The 22,844-nt window shown below is 36.5% G+C and overlaps 2 protein-coding genes across 5 annotated transcripts in view; one reads left to right on the top strand and one right to left on the bottom strand.

The window, feature by feature from the left end:
* LOC139814234 (leucine-rich repeat, immunoglobulin-like domain and transmembrane domain-containing protein 2) overlaps positions 1-14,117 on the top strand; it is a 46,350-nt gene extending 32,233 nt beyond the window's left edge. For 2 of the 4 annotated variants that reach the window (XR_011732378.1, XM_071780349.1), the window contains exons 2-4: positions 69-469; positions 4,207-4,510; positions 5,039-5,801. The gene's annotated coding sequence lies outside the window, so the exon portion shown is untranslated. Of the gene's footprint in view, positions 1-68; positions 470-4,206; positions 4,511-5,038; positions 5,802-8,046; positions 11,838-14,015 lie in introns of those variants that run through there. The other 2 variants (XM_071780350.1, XM_071780351.1) reach the window with 2 other exon arrangements.
* A 2,962-nt stretch (positions 14,118-17,079) lies between these two features.
* On the bottom strand, positions 17,080-20,657 carry LOC139814855 (venom allergen 3 homolog). Its single transcript, XM_071781345.1, has 4 exons — positions 20,517-20,657; positions 20,334-20,418; positions 19,677-19,812; positions 17,080-17,539 (listed from the first exon to the last, which is right to left on the bottom strand). Exons 1-4 carry the CDS (start codon positions 20,655-20,657, stop codon positions 17,233-17,235), a joined length of 669 nt encoding a protein of 222 aa, XP_071637446.1. The 3' UTR covers positions 17,080-17,232.
* Between the last annotated feature and the right edge of the window lie 2,187 nt (positions 20,658-22,844).

Below are 22,844 nucleotides of genomic sequence, written 5' to 3'. Positions count from 1 at the left end.
GAAGAATTTTTGCTTGCATAATGCATCGCCATTTTCAGTTGAAATTTCGCGTTCTCTTTCTCTTACAGAGTTCTCCTGACTGCGACGGATGTCAAGAAAGAGGAAAGGGGAATATATATGAAGAGGAAGAGAATGAGAAGTACGTGAAAAAATATGTAATTAAAATCCAACGTTGTGAGTGAAATGCATCTCGAGCATGGGCGAAGAAATCAGGGCGAGGAGACGAGAAAATTACCCAAGATAAACGACGCCGACGGCAGATAGGATAGAGAAAGACAAGTGTGTGAAAAAAAGATTACGATCACGTGAAGAGAGAAAGAAAGAACGAACGAGAGAGGTTGAAAAAATGTGCGACAAGCGATCGTGCGCGGTGCGTTTGCCGAAAAAAGGCAAAGCTCTATCAGAATAGACGATGAAAAACGGAAAAGAACTGGAAGGCGCTTACATGAAAAGTTTATGCAGACTAAAGGTATAGAATAAAATAAAATATGTCTTCTAGTTTGCACTATACTCAATTCGATATTATACTCAATATTAAATACGTATTAATGACGTTATATTAAAAAAATGTAATTCTATCTAACAACAAACTAAACTTCCGGAAAATTAAAAAATTTTTTAATTAAATGTGGTAAATTATTTGCATAAAACGATGAATATGTGATACTTAGTTAGAATGATATAATGAATACAAACAAAAAAGGTAGAATAAAATTAAATATATTCTCCAGCTTATACTCGTTTAATACTATATGCATTCTATTTAAATCAAACTAAACTTCAGGAGAATTAATAAAATTTTTAATTAAATATGGCAATATTTTGCATAAAACATAACGATGAATACCCGATACTTAGAATATGTACATACTCTGTACATAAAAAATGCATGAAATGACTGCATTTATAAGTCCTACATTTTATTAACTTTTTAAAAAGTGTAGTTGAAAATGTCAACCAAAAATTTGGTTGACATTTTCCGTTACGGCATATTTAATTTTATTTTCGAACAAAGGTGATTTCTCGTTAAAAAAATATCTGATGAGGACTTTGTTCGACCAACTAAAGACACGCGCAGTCACTTGGGATTTAACCCTAAGACCATGATTCGCGCCTTGGCCCGGTGAATCCTGATTCTATCATGGGCATATACGCGTCTGATCCCGAGACCTATAACGTCTTCACCGGATTATTCGACCCTGTAATCGAAGAGTATCACAGTGGTTTTAGGGCTAACGACGTTCATTCCGACCTAGATTGAGGGGTGAGCCAGGAAAACTGAGTAATCTTTATCCAAGAAGAAAGCACATGATCTTGATGCGGATTGCGTAAGGTCGATCAAGGGTTATCCTGTTATCCATTCAATCCTGCCATGAGCGAGATTCATTACCGCGAGCTAAAGTAGAAAATGGAAGACAGTGGAGGACTTATGAGCGAGTTAAACGGATTCTCAGAGCTTTAGCTGTTTCTCAAATCGTTGTGCGAGTTAATAATAATTTATCTTTTTTGTAATTTCTAATAAAAACGAACGTTCGATAGAGAAATTTGTGAAATCTTATCCATTCCATATGAACGTGTAAATAAATTCTTGCTCTGTCTATCGTACTGATATAAAGCTGAACAAAGCAGGGATCGTCGCATTTAAGGCTTCTGAAGTACTAAATCCGCCATTGGTAGAAAGCGCGCGCGATTTATCCCAAGAAAATGATTTCTGCAATTAGTTTTGTATCGCTTAGTGCCGTGGCGAAAGAGAATTAAAGCTGCCGTAAGAGTGAAGCTACAAGATAGCTTTTATAACACGATTATCCTGTACCTCTGGATACAGGAAGCTTTAACCTCGTTAAAGGACGAGCTCAAAGGGACCTATTACACGCTTGGAGCATTAGACAAACAGATCCGGCAATAATTACTGAATGATCATTTCCCGTTCAAGGAAGGCGACAGATTTCTAAAAGCAGCGAACATTATTAGGTTTTGGCCAACGGGTAAATCTCCCAATGTAATATACAACTAATATTAATAGCGTTATACTTTCTTATTCGCCTACGTTTGAAATTAGTTTCGAATTATGTGTACATAATTCAGCACTAAATTACATTTCCACAGATAAACTAAAATTATCTAACACCTCGCATCTTATTTATAGTAGAAATCGGACGGTGTTGCAAATGTATTCCATTTATCTTAACTGCACGCTAACAGCCAACTTCGACGACTAATATTATACGGGGTCGAACTTCGATCCAACCGTAGTTACTTTCGTTAAAACATTCAATTACAATGTCTTAAGTTCCTTCAGCCTACTCGAAAACATTAATCCCTCAGTAAGCCATACACCCCAAATCGAGGATTTATGTTGAAACGAAGATTAAACCAAAACTTTACTAAGATTAAAGCAAGTTCTGTACGGGAATAAGCAAAACGATTACGCGCGCGTGTGTCGGCAAATGTTCCGAGTTCCGACCCGCAAACTGCAACATGCATTTTTAAGCAGCTTCGTAATAAGGATTTTTATATCCACGTCTTATCATACCTCACTTTAAATAATAATTTAAGTTACAAATCCCCCATGATGTTCGTGTAAACAATGTGTTCTACGGCATAATATATCTTACATATATATGTTACGCGGTACAAGAGCGGCAAACAGCTGATTAAATAAATTTGCATTAATGATTTTCGTCACGATGAGGTCTCGAAGATCCCTTCGCCTCTAGGATTAGGGAGTTAAAAGGGTTAGAAGGTATTATGGAGCTTAGTGTTACGGAGCTTAGAAGGGTGTGGCGTACAGTGCTTGAGAGTTTTCTAAGAGAACCGAATGTTTTGTTGAATTCTTTTTTCTTCCCTTTTTTATGAACCGCTCCAGATTACACGCGCTCTCGCGAAATGCACACGGTGTGTTTTGAATCATTAATTCGTTATTATGAAAAACGAGACACAAAAGAGTTTTCGGCTATTTTCCCCAGCCGGTTCTTTTTTTCGTCATTTAGCGGACAGATTTTTAAAATGTACACAATGGAATAATCCAGGTTACGTTGAAAAGGTTTTAAATGGAAGATGAAACGAATTATCACGTCAATTAAAAAAAAAACGTTTCATTTTTTACCGCCTGCCAAACAAAGGATCTCGGCGCGCCCTTTCCCGCGTTTACGCAGGGCGCATATGCAGTTATGCTTAATTAACAACATCATAACTCTGTTGGATTTTCCCCTTGCTCCCCTCATTTGACATTGCCGCTAATATTAATTAAATGTGCAATGTGCAGAAATATGATTCGCCATAGGACAAATTTAATTGCGTGCTTTGTTTGATTCGTCTATCTATTGCATATCTCGCTGCATTTCTTTTTCCATTTGTTGCGTGCATTCGATGGAGATTACCGCGCTGCCTGCTTGTTACTCACGGATAATCAGAATCATAGTCGGATCCGTTTTTCCTTTTAATAAAGAGATTCGCCCGACCGGTTGAATCAATACGGACTAGCCTTTGAATACACTAATAGATTAAAGTGCATCGCGCTCTCGGCTTACGCTCATTCGAATATTAGACTTTTCGTATCATGTACTTTATGAGATATTACCTTATCGCTAGATTAATTTAAAAAGCGCTTATTCCGAAGCTAATCTTGACCTTGGGCTTCATTTAATTTCGATATTCGCCACGATTTTACTTTTGTAACTGAATTTAATAGTACTTACAATTTATTAATAAAACTGCCAGACTTAAGTAAGAGCTTGCAAGATCGTGCGAAGTGAGATTTAAGCGAAAGCAAGTTTATCTTTAAGACATACTTGTTTCGTGATAAAGTTTATGCCACGTTTCGAGCATTTCACGTGATTATAAACGAAAAAATGATTCAAATTAAAATGTAAGTGGGCGAGGCAACTTTCTAACTTTCTGAACACGCAATATAATGTCCCTTGACTCAAAATACGACGATTTTGGTTAAAGGTTAAACGGAATTGCTTCCTTGCGACCTATCCATTATTTCTGCCGTACTACAAGAAACTTAGTGTAATATTTATAAGTACACACATACACATACACACACACACACAATAACAACGACAACTATCACACAAAAATACTTAAGACAACGGGATGTAATAGAAGACCTTTCGCGATTAAAGGAGAACGGCTTCCCGGTTGAAAGTTCAAGGCATATAAAACTACCGTGCTTGTATCGCGCCGTATTCTTTCCTCCAGGTACCCGGGGATATTTTTTAACGAGAAGAAAACTTTCCTTGTCTGGTGCAACGAGGAGGATCACATGCGTTTGATATCGATGGAACGAGATGGTAACCTCGGGCGGCGGTATACGAGAGACTCGTTAAAGTGGTCCAAGAAATCGAGAAGAAATTGGAATTCCTGCGGCATCGGAGACTCGGCTTCCTTACATTCTGCCCTGCGAATCTTGGCACAGCCATCCGAGCCTCCGTGCACGTTCGCCTGCCAAAATTGAGCGCGGATTATCAAAGATTCGATGAGATCGGCCGCGCACGGTCTTCAGGTGAGAACGATATTAGGTATATGGATAGAGTTCAATCACTTGATCAGAGAAACGAATATTATAGTTATTCGATGGATATAAAGATTGTTACGTTTCACGAAATCTTTTTGAAAATTACATTTTTTGTATTTTAAATATATATGTTTTTCCGCACAAATGTTTATTTATAAAATTTTTATCGAAGCATATATACTTCAATTTTTGGGGAATTTTAAAATTTTTAGTAAAATTTTAAATTTACGTATTTGTATTAATTAATAAAATCGTCATATATAACTTTTGTTTTTTGATAGCGTATATAACTAAAAAAGTAACTAAAAAAAGATTTGTATTTATAGATCTTTGATTATTTTATAAATATTCGATTATTTATTCAAAATAGCGTCCTTTCTTTTAATTTAGTTTTAATTATTTCATTTATTTTTAATAATTTTAAATTTGCGTATTATAACGTTTTATTTATAACGTATTATTTATAACGTATTTATATCTTATTTATACCATATAGTATTTATAACTGTGTTTCAGCGCTTGATTATTGCCTAGGAATATTTCTACATTGGATATCGAAGAACAGGATTATTGAACAGCTATAATAATAAAATAGCAAAAATTGCATAAAGAGATACATAAAAACAAAATGCCGCGAATATAAATCTGTAAATAGTAAATTTTTATATATGTGTATATAAATACATAAAAATATTAACTTGCAAAGAAATGTATAAAAATTTCATAAATGTACATAACTGCTACATAAACATAAACGTTTCATAAATATTAAATATACATACAAATTTCATAGAATACAACAATAACATAAATTGTAATAATAAAAAATATTAGACAAAATATAGGAAATACAAGAAAGTTAATTTTACATACTTGGATTGCATTTGCGAACCAAATATGTAGAAATATACTTTTTAATAATAAGTGAAACGACGCGACGCGCAAAATATAAAATGATAAATTTGACAGTTCATGATTTCTTCTGTTGGAAATCAGTGCGATTATTACAAGCGATTACTACGCATGCAGTATAACCTGTTTTTTTTAACTACATTTTGCACTTTCTTTTTTGTCTTATATATTTCAATATATAGGTAAACAAATAATATTGCAAGAAATAAAATTCTTATATTTATAGAATTACAAAATTTATATTTAATATTATATACTATAAATATTTAAGTACTTAAGTATAAGTAAGTATTTAAATATATCCGTATGTATTATATATTTCACGAATATTTTGATTATTAAATATAAATAGATGAAGAGAGAGAGAGAGAGAAAAAAAAATTATTATTTTGTAAGAACGATAAAAAAGCTTTTCTAATATTTAATTATTTGATAATAAAAACAGACTAATAACAGCATAAAAGTTAGCGGTATGTAATTAATACGTCTTGGTCACTTTCACCCCATATCTCTTTAGTCTATAGCTCATTAAAAACTTCTCTTGATAACTTGTGCTTGGGAAATAATTCTATAAAATATTAAATTAGAGATTACAATTTTTAAGTGTTCAGAAAATAGACCAAATATATTGTTCGATAAAATTTCAAGTATTGAATTAATTTTTAAAAAGGACGCAATTAATTATGCAATTATTGCAAAGAAAATGCTTATTAAATCATTATTATTTTTAATAATTAAATTATTATATTTTAAATAATTGACGTAAATTTTTTCTGATAATATGTTTAATTATGCGAAATTATAAAAATAATATGTATACATAAACCGCAACAAAGTGCATAAAAATGTATTTAAAACAATAGGTTAATGTAAAATTTATAATTTAAACTCATCATTTCGCGACGTCCCTCGACGTCCACCGATGCATCTTCCACTGCAATAGTACCCAAGTGGTTCGAGAGCCTTCCTGTGTCGTCCCTCGTTGATTGCACTTTATATAAACCACTCGCGACGCGAAATTCACAAAATTGCAATTTCAACTAATTGTATAATTCATTATTCACGGATATATATAATAATTAACCCGAGAATTTATCATAAAATAAAGCGTGTAAATCTTAAAGAGAGAGTTCTAGAAGACTGCTCTGAACTTTACTTCTCAGATCACTTCATTTCACTCACAGTGCATTTACACGAGAAATCTATATTAATTTGCAAACTCATTTACGTAATATGTATGACGCAACATTTTACGAATAGTTTTAATGATAATATCTATCATAAATGATAAATCTATTATAAAGTATTTATAAATTAAGTTTAAAGAGTATTTATCAAAATTAAAATGAAGAATTTGCGGTTTCCTTTAATATAGTTTAAATTTCATTTAAATTTTATTGCTTAGCAATATTCTTGCACAGATCACCTCGTTTCATAATATTCTTGAGAAGATCGCATTGCCTATAACACAGAATTCAATTTCGCAAATCTTTTGCGAATATCGTTTATTGCAATGTCGAAGTAAATAATGCATAAAAGGAAACAGCCTAACAGTCTAACAATCTAACAATTATAACGATTGTTAGTAGAAAATGCTAATTACTCCGTTCATGTGAAATAATTTGCAAATAAAATTGATGTCGCTAAATTTTTAACGTTATCGTTGAATTCTTTTCGTGAAGTTAATTGAATGAAAATGTTATCAATTTTCCAATTGCTAATATTAATAAAAACGGCTAATATTAATAATCAATAAAATAATTACACAAAAACTGAGACATTTTTTACAAACTTAATTTTGTAAAACCTCTATTTCTATTTCCGATAAAAGATTTATGATAAAAAATATAGATCAGAAAACGGAAAAAACTGAAAGCATAAAACTAAAAGAAGCAAAGTCTAATATAATTAGAATTTCCGTAAAATGTTTTCCAATATCCGTGGATTTATGATTTTTCGCACGCGAAGCTGACAGAAAATTAACAATAATATTAAAATAAACAGAAAAATAGAGAACCAAAAATTGTAAGTCCTATTAGGACGTGCAAAATAACCACGATTTACAATTCACATGATTATTTTCAAGCTTACAAAGTTCAAGCGTCGATATCGACACGGCAAAAAACTTTATACTAAAAACTGAACCATCGAGAACGGATAAATGTTATAATAGTCGACGATGATAAAGAATAGTGATATAACGTCACTGGTAAAGCTTAACCAGATATTTTAGAGAAAGAAAATATACATATGCACGCACATATTCTGTATTATAAAATTTAACAATTATCAAATTTTATTTAGAAGTCTTTATACGTAATTATTTAATTTTAAGTAAAAAAGTACACACACAAAGCAATCGTTAAAAAAACTGCTATATTGTATCAAGTTATTTATTCAATTATATAATAGCTGTTATAAATTAAATCGATAAAAGTGTTACAATAAAGTAGTTCTATTATAAGTATCTCTATTTTATGAATTTTTCTGCTTGAAAAATGTGAGAAATATGAGTAATATGACTTATATCCCTTTTCCGCTCGACGTTTCTTATAAAGAAATTCTCGTACATGCAAAAATCTAACGCAAAATGTGAATCGCACTAATTTCAGAAATAGCAATTTCGACGGGAAAAACCATCACCAATACCCTAAATTTTACTCACCGATATCGCCTATTCAGGACCGGCCACGTCTCTGCATCCGGTTCTGAAACAAAAACATAATATGACCGATTAGATATAAATTAAACAAATTTATAATAAACAATGTTAAGGTTTTCTTTTACAATAATTAAAGTATAACTTTTATATGTATATAAAGTATTATTTATATAAAATATATTATAAGAATTAAGAAATATCTATTATTTTATATATTTGTATATATGTATATGCTTTATTTAGAATTTTTAATACATATTTCACATATTAAATATTAAATTTTACATTGATTGGATTGTAAAAAGAACATATTTAAAACTACTAAATTTCTAATGCAAAATGTTAAAAATAAACATAAAATCTACCTTCGAGCCGGTCCTGCTTGGCCCGAACCGGATCCTCCGGTACTGCAGGTGGCAAATCCGCAGAAAGTGCATCCGTATCTGCATCTGAAACAATAAATAATTGTATTGATTAAAATTACTAATTTAGTAGAATGCCTGTTAGAATTAAGCATTAGAACGTGAGATTGTTAAGTAATATTTTTATTATTTTATTTGTATATTGTTGTTCACGATGCGACGTGAAGAAAGAAGATGGAAATAACGTGGGAACTGACGCAAATATTTCAAACGTGGCGCGTCACTTTATTATATAGCTAAAATATACAAAAAAAAAAAAAGAAAACTTTATACGAGGTTTATAGAATTTAGAGGTAGACCGAATTGCGAGTGTTCCGCATTGAATTCGTTTAGTTACATTTTCGTTCACTGTAATTTAGACCGCTCGCGATCGAAAGTAGGTAATGACTAACAACGACTAATCAAGAGAAAGAGAAAGTTCCGGAGTTTTTTATACTCGCAACGAATATACTAGAGACTCCGAGCCCCTGGCAACAGCGAGTAGAGACAATAGAATTGTTGGCTTCTCGGAATCATTACGACTAACAAAGTTCATGGATGTACCGCTAGTATTGCGAGATAGCGGTTTCGTCCTGTTTGATTACGTTTAAAATCAACAAGCTTTCAAACCATCGATCGCCGGAGCAGGTCCGAGAACAACTCAAGTTTCGTTATGATATACATATAAAATATTGAAAAGAAAATCGATAAAAATGTCGTGGTGCCTGCTATGAAACAATCGCTATTTTTAGCGATCGTAATCTCGAACAATTATTTAAAATATAGTAATGAAAATTTTGGAGCATTTACTTGTGATTACGATACTCGATAATATATAAAGATATTTTAGAACTATTTTTGTGGAACCTAAAATAATTCTTTTACTAATACGTACGTTTCAAGTTTTTGCAAATTAAATTCACTAAGAAATTACGCGTCCAACTGTTAACGTGACTCATTATAACTTCTATTTTCCTAGCGGAATTGTAGCAAACTATACCGATTAAAAGATCCATTTCAAGATATCAACTGAACGTTACAGCATACACCGTAATATACCGTTACGAGATGTAATAAAAGGACAGCATCGATATACCTGTATTGTAATTAAATCGTAATATCGTCTCTAATGCGCAACATGCGACGAATGCGCCGTTGTAATGACGATACGATAAAGAGATAGAATTTAGTTAGGGTGTCGTGTTACAGTATTTCAGCGCGTTACATGTTATCGCGCGTATATGAGTAACGTGTGGTAACGTGACGCGTATCAACGGTATCACTATTATGTATTTGCTATTCTCGCTCGCTCGGAGAGCACGCGTCTGACGTACGCCCCACATTCGATCTGTATGCAGCTTTTGAACGTGCGTGCTTATACTTTGAAAGTGCGACATACTTTAGCGGCAGAGCGCACCCCGCGCTCGCTCGCCTGGCTGACAATGAATCGGGATGAATAGACGTTACGACCGAGCCTACCTTTTAACCCGCCACGCGTAATCCCCATCCCTTCCCACGTATTTAATAAACGTGTGGTCGGCGCGCGAAGAATCGGTATCGTACGCACAAACTAATTCATAATTATTTTATAGAATATCGAATATACCGATTGATTGCTACAATTAAAAAATATAAATTTATTTTAGATAAAATGTATTGAGTACATTTTATTTTAGGAATTTATCGTTAAGTTATAGATGAGTATATTTTGTCATAATTATTTAATTCTTCGAAATAAAAAAAGAGAAAATTTTTATGATATGTTATAAAATGTATTAGAATTCTTTATATAAAAGAATGTACAGAAACATTAATAAAACATCGTGTTTTGTTACATTAACTTATCACGTTTCACGTATTGTATATACCGAATACCGGATTTTATATACCGTAGGTATACCAGATTGTTAAATTACTTAAAACATTATGAATTAATTTGTTAAATACATTGTAATATTGATTTATTGCAAAACGATGTAAACGTGTTTATCAGGTTATTTTATTTGATCTTATAACGTATTCTATAGCGTCCATAATACGTTATAGATTCGTCAAAATTATGATGTAATATATAAAATTATTAATTCTTTCTTAAAGTGAGAACTAAAAATATACTTCATGAAAAACATTCACGTAGTATTACAGTTACACAAGTGTCGCAATGTACGAAAAAGAGTTACGAATATTCGAATATTCGAGCAGACGTTGAAATAACATCGATATAACTGTTTACACAGTAAATGATCGTTTCGTAACGATAGGACGTCCATCGCCGAAAGCTGCGATCGATCGATCGATCGATTTCTTTCTGCATATTTGTCTCTATTAAAACAAACCATTAAAATAAAATGGTCAACTGAGATACACGTTCGTTTATTTTCACGTCATATTTTTCACGACACGCTACCTTTTTCACATTTCGTTGCGTGTGTCGCTATAATTCGCCCATTTACACTTCAAAATTAAAACGGCTCACACGACTATCGTTTTCCTTTTTAATTCCCACGTTACTTACATGCATTTATCACGTACGAAGCTTTTTCACACTCACCTATAGAAAACCTCGCGATACCGCTCGCCGTTTCGCTGACATCGTATCCAATCACTCTTCTTGATGGACTTAGGATTCGAATATTTCAAAAAGCGAAGTTGGCACACTTCTCCACCTTGCGCATTCTCTTCTTTTCCCTTCGCCTTCATCTTTTTTGCCCGTCCGCGTCACATTCACTTGCTACTACTCCGATCATCGCTATCAGTAGTAATAGTCTTCTTCCTTTCACTCCGGCTGACGTTGAAATTCCTTTCCGCTGTTCGAACTCCTTTATCTCTCGTCGCGCTCGGCTCCTTGATATTTTTCCTCTTTTACTCCGGAGGTATTTTTTCGCGAGAAATCAGGAGTAATGCTTCACGTTGTAGCCTGTTTTTATCGGGCACCTTTTCCATCTTCGCGGAGACTCAAGGTAACTCGTAGAATGATGCGGGAGGCGTAGTCCCCCGGCTTTTGCGGCGGTAGGAAGCCTCATTAAAAATTCATCAGCTCGAACAACGTTTGCGTCAAAGGGATAAATTCCACGGAATAAAAGAGCCCTTCTCTCTCATTCTCTTAACGTTAATCGAAATGGCTGCTCTGTGGACCAAACAGTTTTGAATATCTCGCTGCATCTCTCTCTCTCTCTCTCTCTCTCTCTCTCTCTCTCTCTCTCTCTCTCTCTCTCTCTCGCGACCGAAGCCAGCGCGTGTCTCTCCGCAATAACGTTTTCGAAAACGCAACGTGAGAAACGTCGCAAATTAAGAGCATGTCGGTTTATACGCGAGGTGCAAAACGGCATTTTCTCGCCACGAGCCTTTAAATTCTTGAAGTTCTTAAATAATCGACACAAGTCGATCGTCTTTTTCTTCTTCTTCTTCTTTAACTATAAGTTCCTGCCTTCTGTCGGAGCGCAATACGGCCAGCTTCCAGTAACAACTGTAACAAGTCGATCGTCTAACTTCTAATATTAATGTACGGCAAGTAATCTAACCATCAAACTGACCGCGGGATCGGAGCGAGTTAAGTTTCGGAGCATTCCGGGATCCGGGATTCAGGAAGAGTAAGTGCGCCGGTTCACACCGCGTCGAACGTTCTTCTAGCGACGACGACGACTCGGCCGCGCGCGTCTTTATTTTCCGAGAATTGTTTACCGCGCGCTTCCCGACGCGACGCGACGCCGCGCCGGCCGACGCCCACGCAAGGTTACCGTAGCCGTTATTCGCGGCATTCGCGTGGCGAGGGCGAGACTCGAGCAGGCAGCCGCGTACGTCATGGCCCCATTATTACTTACCGGTTACCCTACGAATTCGCGAGCCATCGCGAACGCGACACATCTCGAAACGCGACGCATCTCCGCGAAAAAACCGCGCGATTCCGCCGCTCGCGCCAAAGCGACGGCAGCGACGCTCGTTTTTAAGCCGGTTCTACAATCAATCGTATGTCGGAACGGTCGGAACGCACAAGACGGTCCAATGAGAAAATTTTTTTTTTGAAAACGAATTCTCATTGGACCATCGGTTAGAGTGCTTGGAGCGGGCTCGTTCGCACGTTCAAACGCGAGATCAACGCAACAGGGTTAAAAAATTGCCGCTTCTCGCGATACTTAACGGGTGTGGGCAATCGTTTCCTCAACGAGACTCGTGTATATTTATATTCTGTATATTTGCGTCGCCCTCCGCGTCTCTCGCTTTCGATATATGGTCGACTTGGCTCGAATACTGAACGTAAATGGCTATTCGTTTCCGATTGGACGGTAATATCTGCGCGAGTCACTCAATCGAGTGATTCTGTTAACGTAAATGAGACAGAAATCGACCGTTTGTTCGTAATGTGTAATCACATGTGCTTCGCGGTATTAATATATATTATCCGCGCGTGTGTGAATATCCTATACCTACCGAATTGTGTAATTTCGAATCGCGATCCATTAATTCGGCCGTTGATTCGACTCATCGTGTCGTACCTCGGATCGGAGTGAAGTTACCGAGACCGATTTTTCGTAATTGATTATCGACGAAGACGAGGCGTCGCGTTCTCAGTAATATGCCAACATATGGGAGCCACGGCTTCTCGGCGACACGAGTGGTGGCGAATGTGGCAATTGGCGATGTAGTGAGCGCGCGCGTCGCGCGGCGTGCCTAGTGATGGCCCTAGTCACCCTACCCCCACCAGTCCCACCACTCGTGCCGCCGAAAAGCCGCGGCCCGCGCCAGCGCCGCCCGCGGCTTCGTTTTGGCTGATTTTGGTATCACTGGTCGTGGACTGTCGTGGAGCCGGTGGAGCGAGCGAGCGAGCGAGAAAGGTTCGACGCAGAATCAAACGTCGCAAAGTGGTTTTGCGTTTTCAGTAAGTGGAATCGTAATTGGCTTCTTTGCTTCGATACTCGTCGGCCGCGTGGCGCGATTCGACGTTCTTAACCATCGGCGATATCGATGAGACGCGTACCGTATCTCGCGACGTTTACTCGATGTCGGGACACTCGGCGAAGCGACGTATGACCAACACAACATGGCGAGTGTCTTACCTTCGACTTTAACTCCAATTCTTATTCGCTCGCATCGCAACACGCAGGAAAGAGAGAGAGAGAATGTGCGTGTGATGTGTGTCAGTGTGAGTGTTGCTCCGAAACGCGAACGAACTGTTTCTTACTCGAGGAGCGGAAAACGCACGAACGTGCAATCGGGAGCAACAAGTGCGGCGACCGGCGACGACGTGAAGTTGGTCGCGATAATTTTTGAAACCGCTCCGCCGCTCGCGATTCGATTGATTCGCTGTTCTAATCTGCGACACTTTGCGGATGCCGAACGTATCGCAGTCTCGTACCGTCGCGATTGTTCTTTCGCCTTCGTTCTTCGGTCCCCGTGACGCGAGAGAGTGCTCGTCGCATGCGATCATTGCGATCGCTACCGTGCAAAGCACCGCGCGATCGTTGTGTTACGGGGATTAACGCATACACACGTGCATTAATCGCAGTTAACCCTATTTTAGCGAGTGAGTGCCATGAAGAAGCCGCGACGACGAAGGAGGAGGAGAAGGAGGAGAGGAGGCGGAGGCCCGGGACGGCATCGGGCGACGGCGGAGTGATAATGGGTGAGTTTATTTGATTATTTATTTGTTTTATTACCCGACGAATTAATCGTTTATCTGCGCGATTGCCACCGTCTGCTGCGTTCCGCGCGTCACTTTGCACCATCATGTAACGTAAAATATTTTTGATTATTTTTTTAGAAGATATCTGATATTTGTTATATACGGAAAATACTCTTTACGTGTTTAATTTATGCGAGCATCAGATCTTTTATTTGTAAATTTTACATTAAAGGAAATAGATTGTTATCTATCTTTTATCGCGACTTTGTTAGCTATCTTTACTGCGAGATAAATGAAAAATTTAATCCACGTAATAATTAGTTTTTTTTTTTATTTATTGAACGCTATAATTATTACTTGAACGCTATAACGCAAATATATTTGTATTTTGCAGATCACAAACTCCGCTGCTGCGCATCATAAAGTGGTGAGTCCAGTTATTTTTTATTTTATTTGAAGTAATGAATGTTTAAGAAATATACATGTGATAAGGTGCATATACAAATTTAAAATAAAATTGAAACGTTAACGATCTTTGTGAAATAGATCATACACATCCATTACTTTGAGTAAAATTTGAGTTTCGGATTAATCATGTAATTTTAATTAGTCGGAAATTTGAATAACTTTACAAAAATTTTTTAAGAGATAAAATATAAAATTAAATTAAAAAACGGCGATTCAGTGTTAAAATTTCAATGATTTCCACTTTTTCTTTATTTATTGAGACCACATAACATAATTACGCTTAAAATTACGCTTATCTCGGAGCGTAAAATTTTAGAAGACGAGTAATAGTGAATATTAGTCTCCAGTTTCCGATCGACACGAAGATAAATGTAAATTTAATTAGCAGACATTAAATCTACATAGATTTAACTCGTGATATTTACGATAAAATCACTGTAGTCAACACCGTAATGCGATGTATTTCCACATGTTTATCACATTTCCATAATTTATAAACTAATAATTGTTAAATCATCAGTTACTTGTTACTGACAATTTTACTCACAATTTACTCGCGAATCATAATGGCAATAATGCTATATTTACTCAGATTACAATGGCATTATTACGCATATACAAATGCGCACAATGTGCATTGTAATTCAGATAAACCTGACATCCGATAGCATTACGTAATGATAGATAGATACACATTGGCTCAATATTTTAGATTATCTTAAAATGATGTTTAGTAGTTTATCTACGATACAACAGTAATCACAGCGTTAAGTATAGCGACATTGTACAGAACAACAATAGCTGACTCAGAGAGACAATATGGACGGTAGAAGACGTACGATTGCTTATCTGTTGCTTGTTTCTCACTTGCGATGTTCGGCTTGATTTTCTCAGAAATGGCGAATCCTGCAACGTTCCTAAATGAAATAACATATATCAGTGACATCACATATGTTCAGATAGAATTTCGGGATTGATACTAAAAATGATCTTTAATTTTATATTTAATCTGAAATTATTAAAACGCCTTAACTATTCTAATCGTGAATGAAAAATAATACGTTTTTATATAAAAAAAAATAATTTTTTTTAGTTTGGCTCCCAACATATTTGGTCTATATTTCTAGATTCTCTGCGACATCTATAAATTTATTTACGAGATCATTTTTCGGAAGCATGTTACGTGTTACGTGTTACGTGGGAAGAATAAAAATGTCTGAATTATTATCGGGGAACGACGATATGTCCTTTTCGGTGATATTAGTCCATCCATCATTCTTATGTCAAGTTCTTGGTGTTCAGAAAGGGATGAATAATCGCTATATACATCGTACGACAAGGGCGGTGCTGATCGTTCAAAAAAAGTGGCTATCGTTTTTTTTTTTTTTTACATTTTAATACAGCGAGATTACTCAGCATTAATTGCAGTTTCGTCATTCTGTGCACGTCAGCCGAAAGTGAGCACGAAAACATTGATCCACATTGACGGACCTTAACCTGGTTTCGTCTGGTTGACTAATGTGATCAACGCGGAGGAAGATATACGCGATAATGAAAGATAACGAACCTTGTTCCCTTCATCTTAATCGCGTAAGCTGCAATGCAGACATTTTTATATGTAGAAAACAGATCGAGAATTTAAAGTAAAATTATAACACACATGATGACACATTAAATTTTTGCCTTAGTTAATATATGTATATGTACTAATAATATTTATAGTAATAATAAAATATAAATAATAAAATTATATCAATATTAATACTAATAATATTAATAAAAATATAAAATTTGACATTAAAAATATTTTAAAAATATTATTATACGGAAAGAGATGATAACAAAAAATTTCCCGTTCTGTTAGTACATATTTATTGAATATATTTATTGAATATTATTTCTATTTCTTTTTATAAGTTTTTTTTATATAACGTTACATTTACGTACCCATCCAACAATGCATAAAAAAATATATAGAAGAAATATGTTCACAAAAATAATGTATCGAAAGGCGGGTCAGCAAGTATTAACGGCGAGAGAAAGATTTCCCACCTTTCCCGACAAAGGTAATCTTCTTACACAAAAGTGCTCCCGGCATCTGAGACTCAGAAACACCGATAAAGATAAACGAGCTTTCGTGCGGATTAACCGAGTGGTCGCGTGTTCCGTAACGATCGATGAAGCGCGGACGGATAACCGACTCGTTTAAGTGTCCAATCGCTAAATAAGTAGTAATGAATGTGCATGGGCAGACAACGTGACGACAACGGTGCGGAACCTTCGCACCATTATTTAAGATTTGCAAACAAACTGTATATGACTGCTTGCTCACGCAGTATTAACACATAAAAATTATTAGGCCTTGTTAATGTTAAACTTTACGAGATACTTTGTGCATTGCGCACTATAGTATTACATTTGAATATATTTACGATATCTTGAGAATATATATATAACACAAGCATTCGCTGACATCATAATCGTTACTCTTATTATGATTGATAATAAAAAAGATTGTTAGATAATTTAAAGAGTGCACAAATGGCGATACATTATACATTTCGTAATTTCGAAAGTTATTAATTTTTTTATCTTCTTTCTGCAGAAATATGTTTATTTTTTATTAAAAGACGTAATAGCCTAAGCTTTAAGTTTTCGTAAGATAAGGCTTGTACTTACTGCAAAGGGACTGGTAACGGTCGCTGGGGATGGTCTCGAGCGGGCACAGGCCCGGTCGGCCGAGCTTGTAGAGCTGCCGAGGTGCGGTGCGATCGACGGGTCCGTAATTACACACGAGTACTTCGACCCGATTCCCAAACCCGCCGGGCGTCGCCGCGGTCTTGTTCAAGTCGAGCGTGTAAATCGCGCGGCCGCAGCCAACGTAAATGAACGTCGCCGATGCGAGGGGAATGTAAGAGGAGAGTTGCCACGCCGTACTAGAATAGTTCACTAGTCTGAAAGGTACGATTATCTGGACTAAATGAAGGTGGACGGCCAACAACCAGCCTCGGGCCTCGAGCCCTCTCCGCATTGACGCGCAGCTTGAATTCAAATTAGGACGGGTCTCTTCCTAATTTGAGATGCTCTCGTAAGATTCGAGAGATAATCGCGCATCTTATAGATTTATCTTGATAATTACGAATGGAAATTATTAATTAAGTTTTACGAGAGAACGTGAAAATAATTAAGATCTCATTTTGACACGAAGTATATATGATAATTCTAAAAACTCAGACACATGTTGCCTGAAAAAAATGCCATAAAAATTGTACATAAAGCTATCGTTTTATTCTTAATATTATGGAAGGAGCGATATTTCTCTCTCTGTTACCAATTTGCTTAGCAAACGTATTCGGATAAAATTCGACATAAAAAGTTGTAGACATAAAAAAGAGATAGGGGTACTACATTTTTGTACAGCTCTCTTTCGAGCATGCTTTACAAGGTTAAAGTTCGAAGTCTGATTGTATCACATTTTCATGTGTTCTGTAGGAAATTGAAACCATTTTTTTCTATCAGACCGAAATAATAAAAAACGACAGAGGCTCGTTCGTAGTTGCTGGGGGGATCCATATATACCGGAGTATCGAGTAATTTGAACCGGTACAATAGCACTCTCGATTTCCAATTTACCGAGAGAATACGCGATTTTGATTGTTCCCGGCGCGACAGAAGAAGAATACCATCCGCTGTTCCTCTATTTCCACCCTCTGTTCCATACAATCGGTCTTCGGTCATTTTCCCTGACGGTCAAGTCTTCATCCCTCTCTTTCTCTTCCTTTACTGCCCGTAAACCTCTCGCAGTATCAACTTTAAAGAGTGATCGAAACGAACCGCTGGCGCTGTTCAGTGCACCAAGAAAAGCAGGTACCACAAAAATATGTCAACATTAATTTAATCATCTTTGAAGAACGTTATTTTTTTTCCAAACTTATAGACTAAATTGCAGATTAATTTATTATTTCTTTCGAATAAATCTAAAAAAGGAAGTAAAAATATAAAATAACTTTAATATATTTTAGAATTAATTTGATAAATTTATTATATTTATATTATGAATTTTATATTTATTTCGCTATTGACAAAACGCTACAAATAAAAATTTTATAAATTCTATCACGTTTAAGAAATTTTTTTTATATAAAAAGAAAATGAAAGATATACAGATATATATTCAAAATCTTGTTAGCTTATTTTTTTAAATCTTATTTGATTCACGGAGGAATGGTAAAGAGGGAACGCGAAAGTCTGCGTTCGGGGTACCGAGATTCCTAAAACCAGCACTGGATTCCCATGAGGGTACCGCGATCGCGAGTGAAAGCAGAAACAAGGGTGGATATGTGGGATGAAATAGAGGATCGGCGGAAAGGCGAGAGGAAGACGAAGGGAAGCGAGAAACAGCGGTGGCTGCAAACCTTTCCCCAAAATTTAGAGGACCGAGTTAGGTGTGTCTACACGCCGCGCCGGGTCGAACATCGGGTATTCACAAAGGGATAGCGTCTCTCGACACAAAGGAGTCGTTCTGATCAACTCGGTACAAGCTATTGTACTTTTTCCTCGACAGCATTGTGATTCGCGGATGCATTACTATCGACCTATATACACGTAAGGAAAGCGTGCGTGTGTTCACGATTCTTGACGCACGATTTGTGTATACATCAGTATATCCCATAGATAGCCAGTTATCTTCCACTTGTGGGGGTCTTCGATTAACATAGATTCAATATTTTTTTCTCAACAATAACGTCCCGAGATCATTAATTTTTAAGTTACAAATGATTGAAAGTAACGGATTTTTTGGAAACTCATGAATAGATGATGAAAACGTTCTTTAATTTTAAATAATTTGATTTTAAATGAACTTTATTTTAATAAAATTTTAATTTAAATATTGTTAAAAGTTAATAAGTGAAAAAGATAGATATTATTAAAAATTGAGAACTTGCGACAAATAATAAATGTTCTTCCATCGATGTTCGCCAAAAAGAAATTGGTCGAACCATCTACATAAATAAAAGGTGTCTCGCTAAATATGGGGCATTCTGTACATTCCATATATACATATATACTGTGCGCACTTTCGAGTTTTACCCGACTTCCGCGTTGTCAAAGTCTTCCACCTCATCGTACCACGATGTAATATGAAAGTGAATTCTTTCCCTACTCGTGCTATTTTCCACGCTGTCCATGTCGAGCGCATTTACATTCTGCCACACTCCGAATCGTTCTGCAACAAGCGACTTGTTTCAATAAGATTCCGTATATACCTCGACCTCGTACAGCGTTCGTCTTGAGAGCAATGATCACAAAAACGAAATTGCTCACAGTTCTGTCTTCTTAACAATAAAACTTTTAGCTTGCTTATCCAATTTTGCAGATATGGAAATTGCTGTAATTTTGAAGAGAATATTTGACGTTTTCAAAACAAAAAGATGTTACCGTCGGTTGTCGAGTTTCTTATTTCTTATGAATACGAAGATTATTTTCGCGTGTTCTTATCTTCTTATCACCGAAATCTGTGAGCTCCGAATGAACTTTAAACTGAAATCCGAAAGCTCTCGATAAGAGAATTAGAGAATCGAGAGTACGGTCTTATATTATACATAACGCTGGTATGCATGCGCGTATTTCGATAGTTGTATCGGTAGAACAATTTCGCGTCTGCATGGGTTATTGGATATTGAAAAATAACGGCGCGGCGAGAGAGAGAGGGATGAAAAATGAGATATATCCGTCGAAGTTACTTGCCAACGTCTCGGCACTGATCCTTCTCGAAGAGCTTGCACTGCAACGCCCATCGACGTGCTATAACGGCGAGTTCGTCGTCCCAGATCTGTCGAAACAAATGATCCTTCAGACGCCGTCCACCACCCCCGGGATAAATGATTAAATATCGCGCGCGTGTCGCGCGTGTCCCGTCGATTTTTCTACCAATTCCATCATGGTCCTCGCGGCGGGCTGCGGCCCGGGATTTCCACGGTTCTCCTTGCCGCTCGCAATAACGGCGCGATAAAGATTATGACTGTCGAGTACAGTTGCGATATCCTCCTCGTCGAGATTGTTGTTCTCCATATCAATGCAGTCTGCGCTCTCGCAGTCGGACTACAGGAATGAATAACGAATTGTAAACTGAGGATGCGCGCACGTTCTTTTGTTGTGAAAGGTTTCATTGTTCAATTTTGCAATTATACAAAATAGCAAATGTCTCGTAGTAATAAAAAAATCTAGGTTAAACGTATTGGATTTCCAAAAGCTCGAACGTATCCCAGCATATTTTATCATGATTGACTATACCGAACGTACAAAATTGTTATTCTTTGTGGATCAAACAAGTTTATGTAGACACGTGCGATATTACTCAAGCAGCCTTAATAAATATTTACAGGAAATAAGCACATGGTGTGATCGGGACAAATACGGCAATAATTTCTATTCTCGTTCGTTGACATTCTCCCTCTCGCTTCGCTGTAATGCGTGAGAAAAGATAAGAGATAAAAGATACGAACTGCCCTCCGGTTAAACCCCATCGTCGTCAACCCATTCGCACGATTAGTCACACGCGTCAGCTACAATTGCGTGCTTCAGCTTCTATCCGCGCTCCGCCCTCCGCCCTTAATCGCGCGACGTATATATATAAATTTTCCTTTTCTTTTTTCTCCCCCGCGAGCTGTCCAACTTCAGGTCGCGTGAATCAATTTAGCGACTTCGACAGTTTCGAGATGTCAGATTGGTGAGAAAATTTATCGCGCAACGCGAAACGGAAATTCATATCGCCGCTACGCGAACCGACTCGCCGCGCGCCGCGCCGCGCCGGTCGGCCTTACGCTTGATCGATGCGCGAACGGGAAACGAGACGTGTGTCTAAACAACGCACCGCGCGAAGTAAGTATCTCAATTCTGCATTTATTACGGTCGAGAATTCAACGCTGCCATGTAAAGAAATCGCTGCCACAGAGTGGGCCACTGATAAATTATCTCGCGGGCGGAATGCCCGGTACTCGGCACAGACCGATATTTTTATTTGCCTGGGGTGGCACATTGCTTTATATCCAAATTTATATCCTTTTCTTCTTCTTTCCGCTGTTGCGGAATACCGCAGGATCTATATTTCACTTCGTTTAATTCGGACGGATCTGATCGATGCAAATACTTATGCGGCACATTTGAGACCCAAACCTTATTAATACGATAAATAACAATATATTTCAAAAATAATAATAAATAACATATTTAACGGTATATAATATTATTACATAGCACTATAATATACCAGAATCAAACAATTATCAGAGATAAAAACATACGGAACAGAAAGTCGAACATTTTAAGTAAGTTTGTTATAGCGAAAGTGAAGGTGAAAGCGATATAAAATAATATAAACCATTCTCTCTTCCGCTTATAAGGTACTGTTTGTAGAGCAATTTTGCAACGCCGTATTTCCCCTTAAGTGCGATTTATAAAGCTCTCGATAATAATATCACGGTGAATTTCTGACGTAGCGGCGGGCTCGAAATTTGTTTGTTCGATCGTCCCCCCACGAGAGATGTTATAGCATGTAAACGTGCCTGTTCGGTAAGTTCGTTCCTTCTCCCGTGCCGTGCGCGGCACGTGTTTTCATTTCGGTATCGTAGCTAGGGCAGTCTCTCATATCATTATTGTTTCAATACGCGCGGGAGGTAAGAACTTCTCAAGTTACGTTACGTTTCCGAGACTGCCGAACATCTCGTCGTCTTTCCAGCTGCTTTCGCCGCAACAATAGATGGAGATTGTACACGAAACAAAGCGTATCGTAGACGCAGTGAATTACAATTGCGAATGATTAAAAATTTCCAAGAACGATATCATTTGATATATGTAATATTGTATTAGCGATATGCAGTGCATTATATTTTATGCATTTAACTGATTGTGAGTATAAAATGTCCAATATTTCTCGAGTAATATATATAAGAAGAAATAAATATATAAAATTTAATATTCTTGCATATGTCCACGCATGGAGCAAAAAGGTACAAATTTCACGAGTTTGGACTGCATGACGTGTTTAACGACATTGTAAATTTGCTTAACGTTTTAACGTAAAATAATATGCATATGCGACAACTCAATTTTGCAAGGGTTGATTGTTTTGTCAGTAACGCAATTTACATTTTCCGAGTAATGGTCTGTCAAACATTTTGATTAAAACTGAAAGTGGTGCATGAACAATGAAACGCAAAAGAATAAAATTAATTTAAGGAATTTATAGGTAATGATATA

The sequence above is a fragment of the Temnothorax longispinosus genome, chromosome 6 (genome assembly GCF_030848805.1).
Source record: "Temnothorax longispinosus isolate EJ_2023e chromosome 6, Tlon_JGU_v1, whole genome shotgun sequence".
In the NCBI taxonomy this organism is placed as follows: Eukaryota; Metazoa; Arthropoda; class Insecta; order Hymenoptera; family Formicidae; genus Temnothorax; species Temnothorax longispinosus.
Note: the sequence above shows the minus strand (reverse complement) of the source record. Positions and strands in the feature narration are given on the sequence as shown.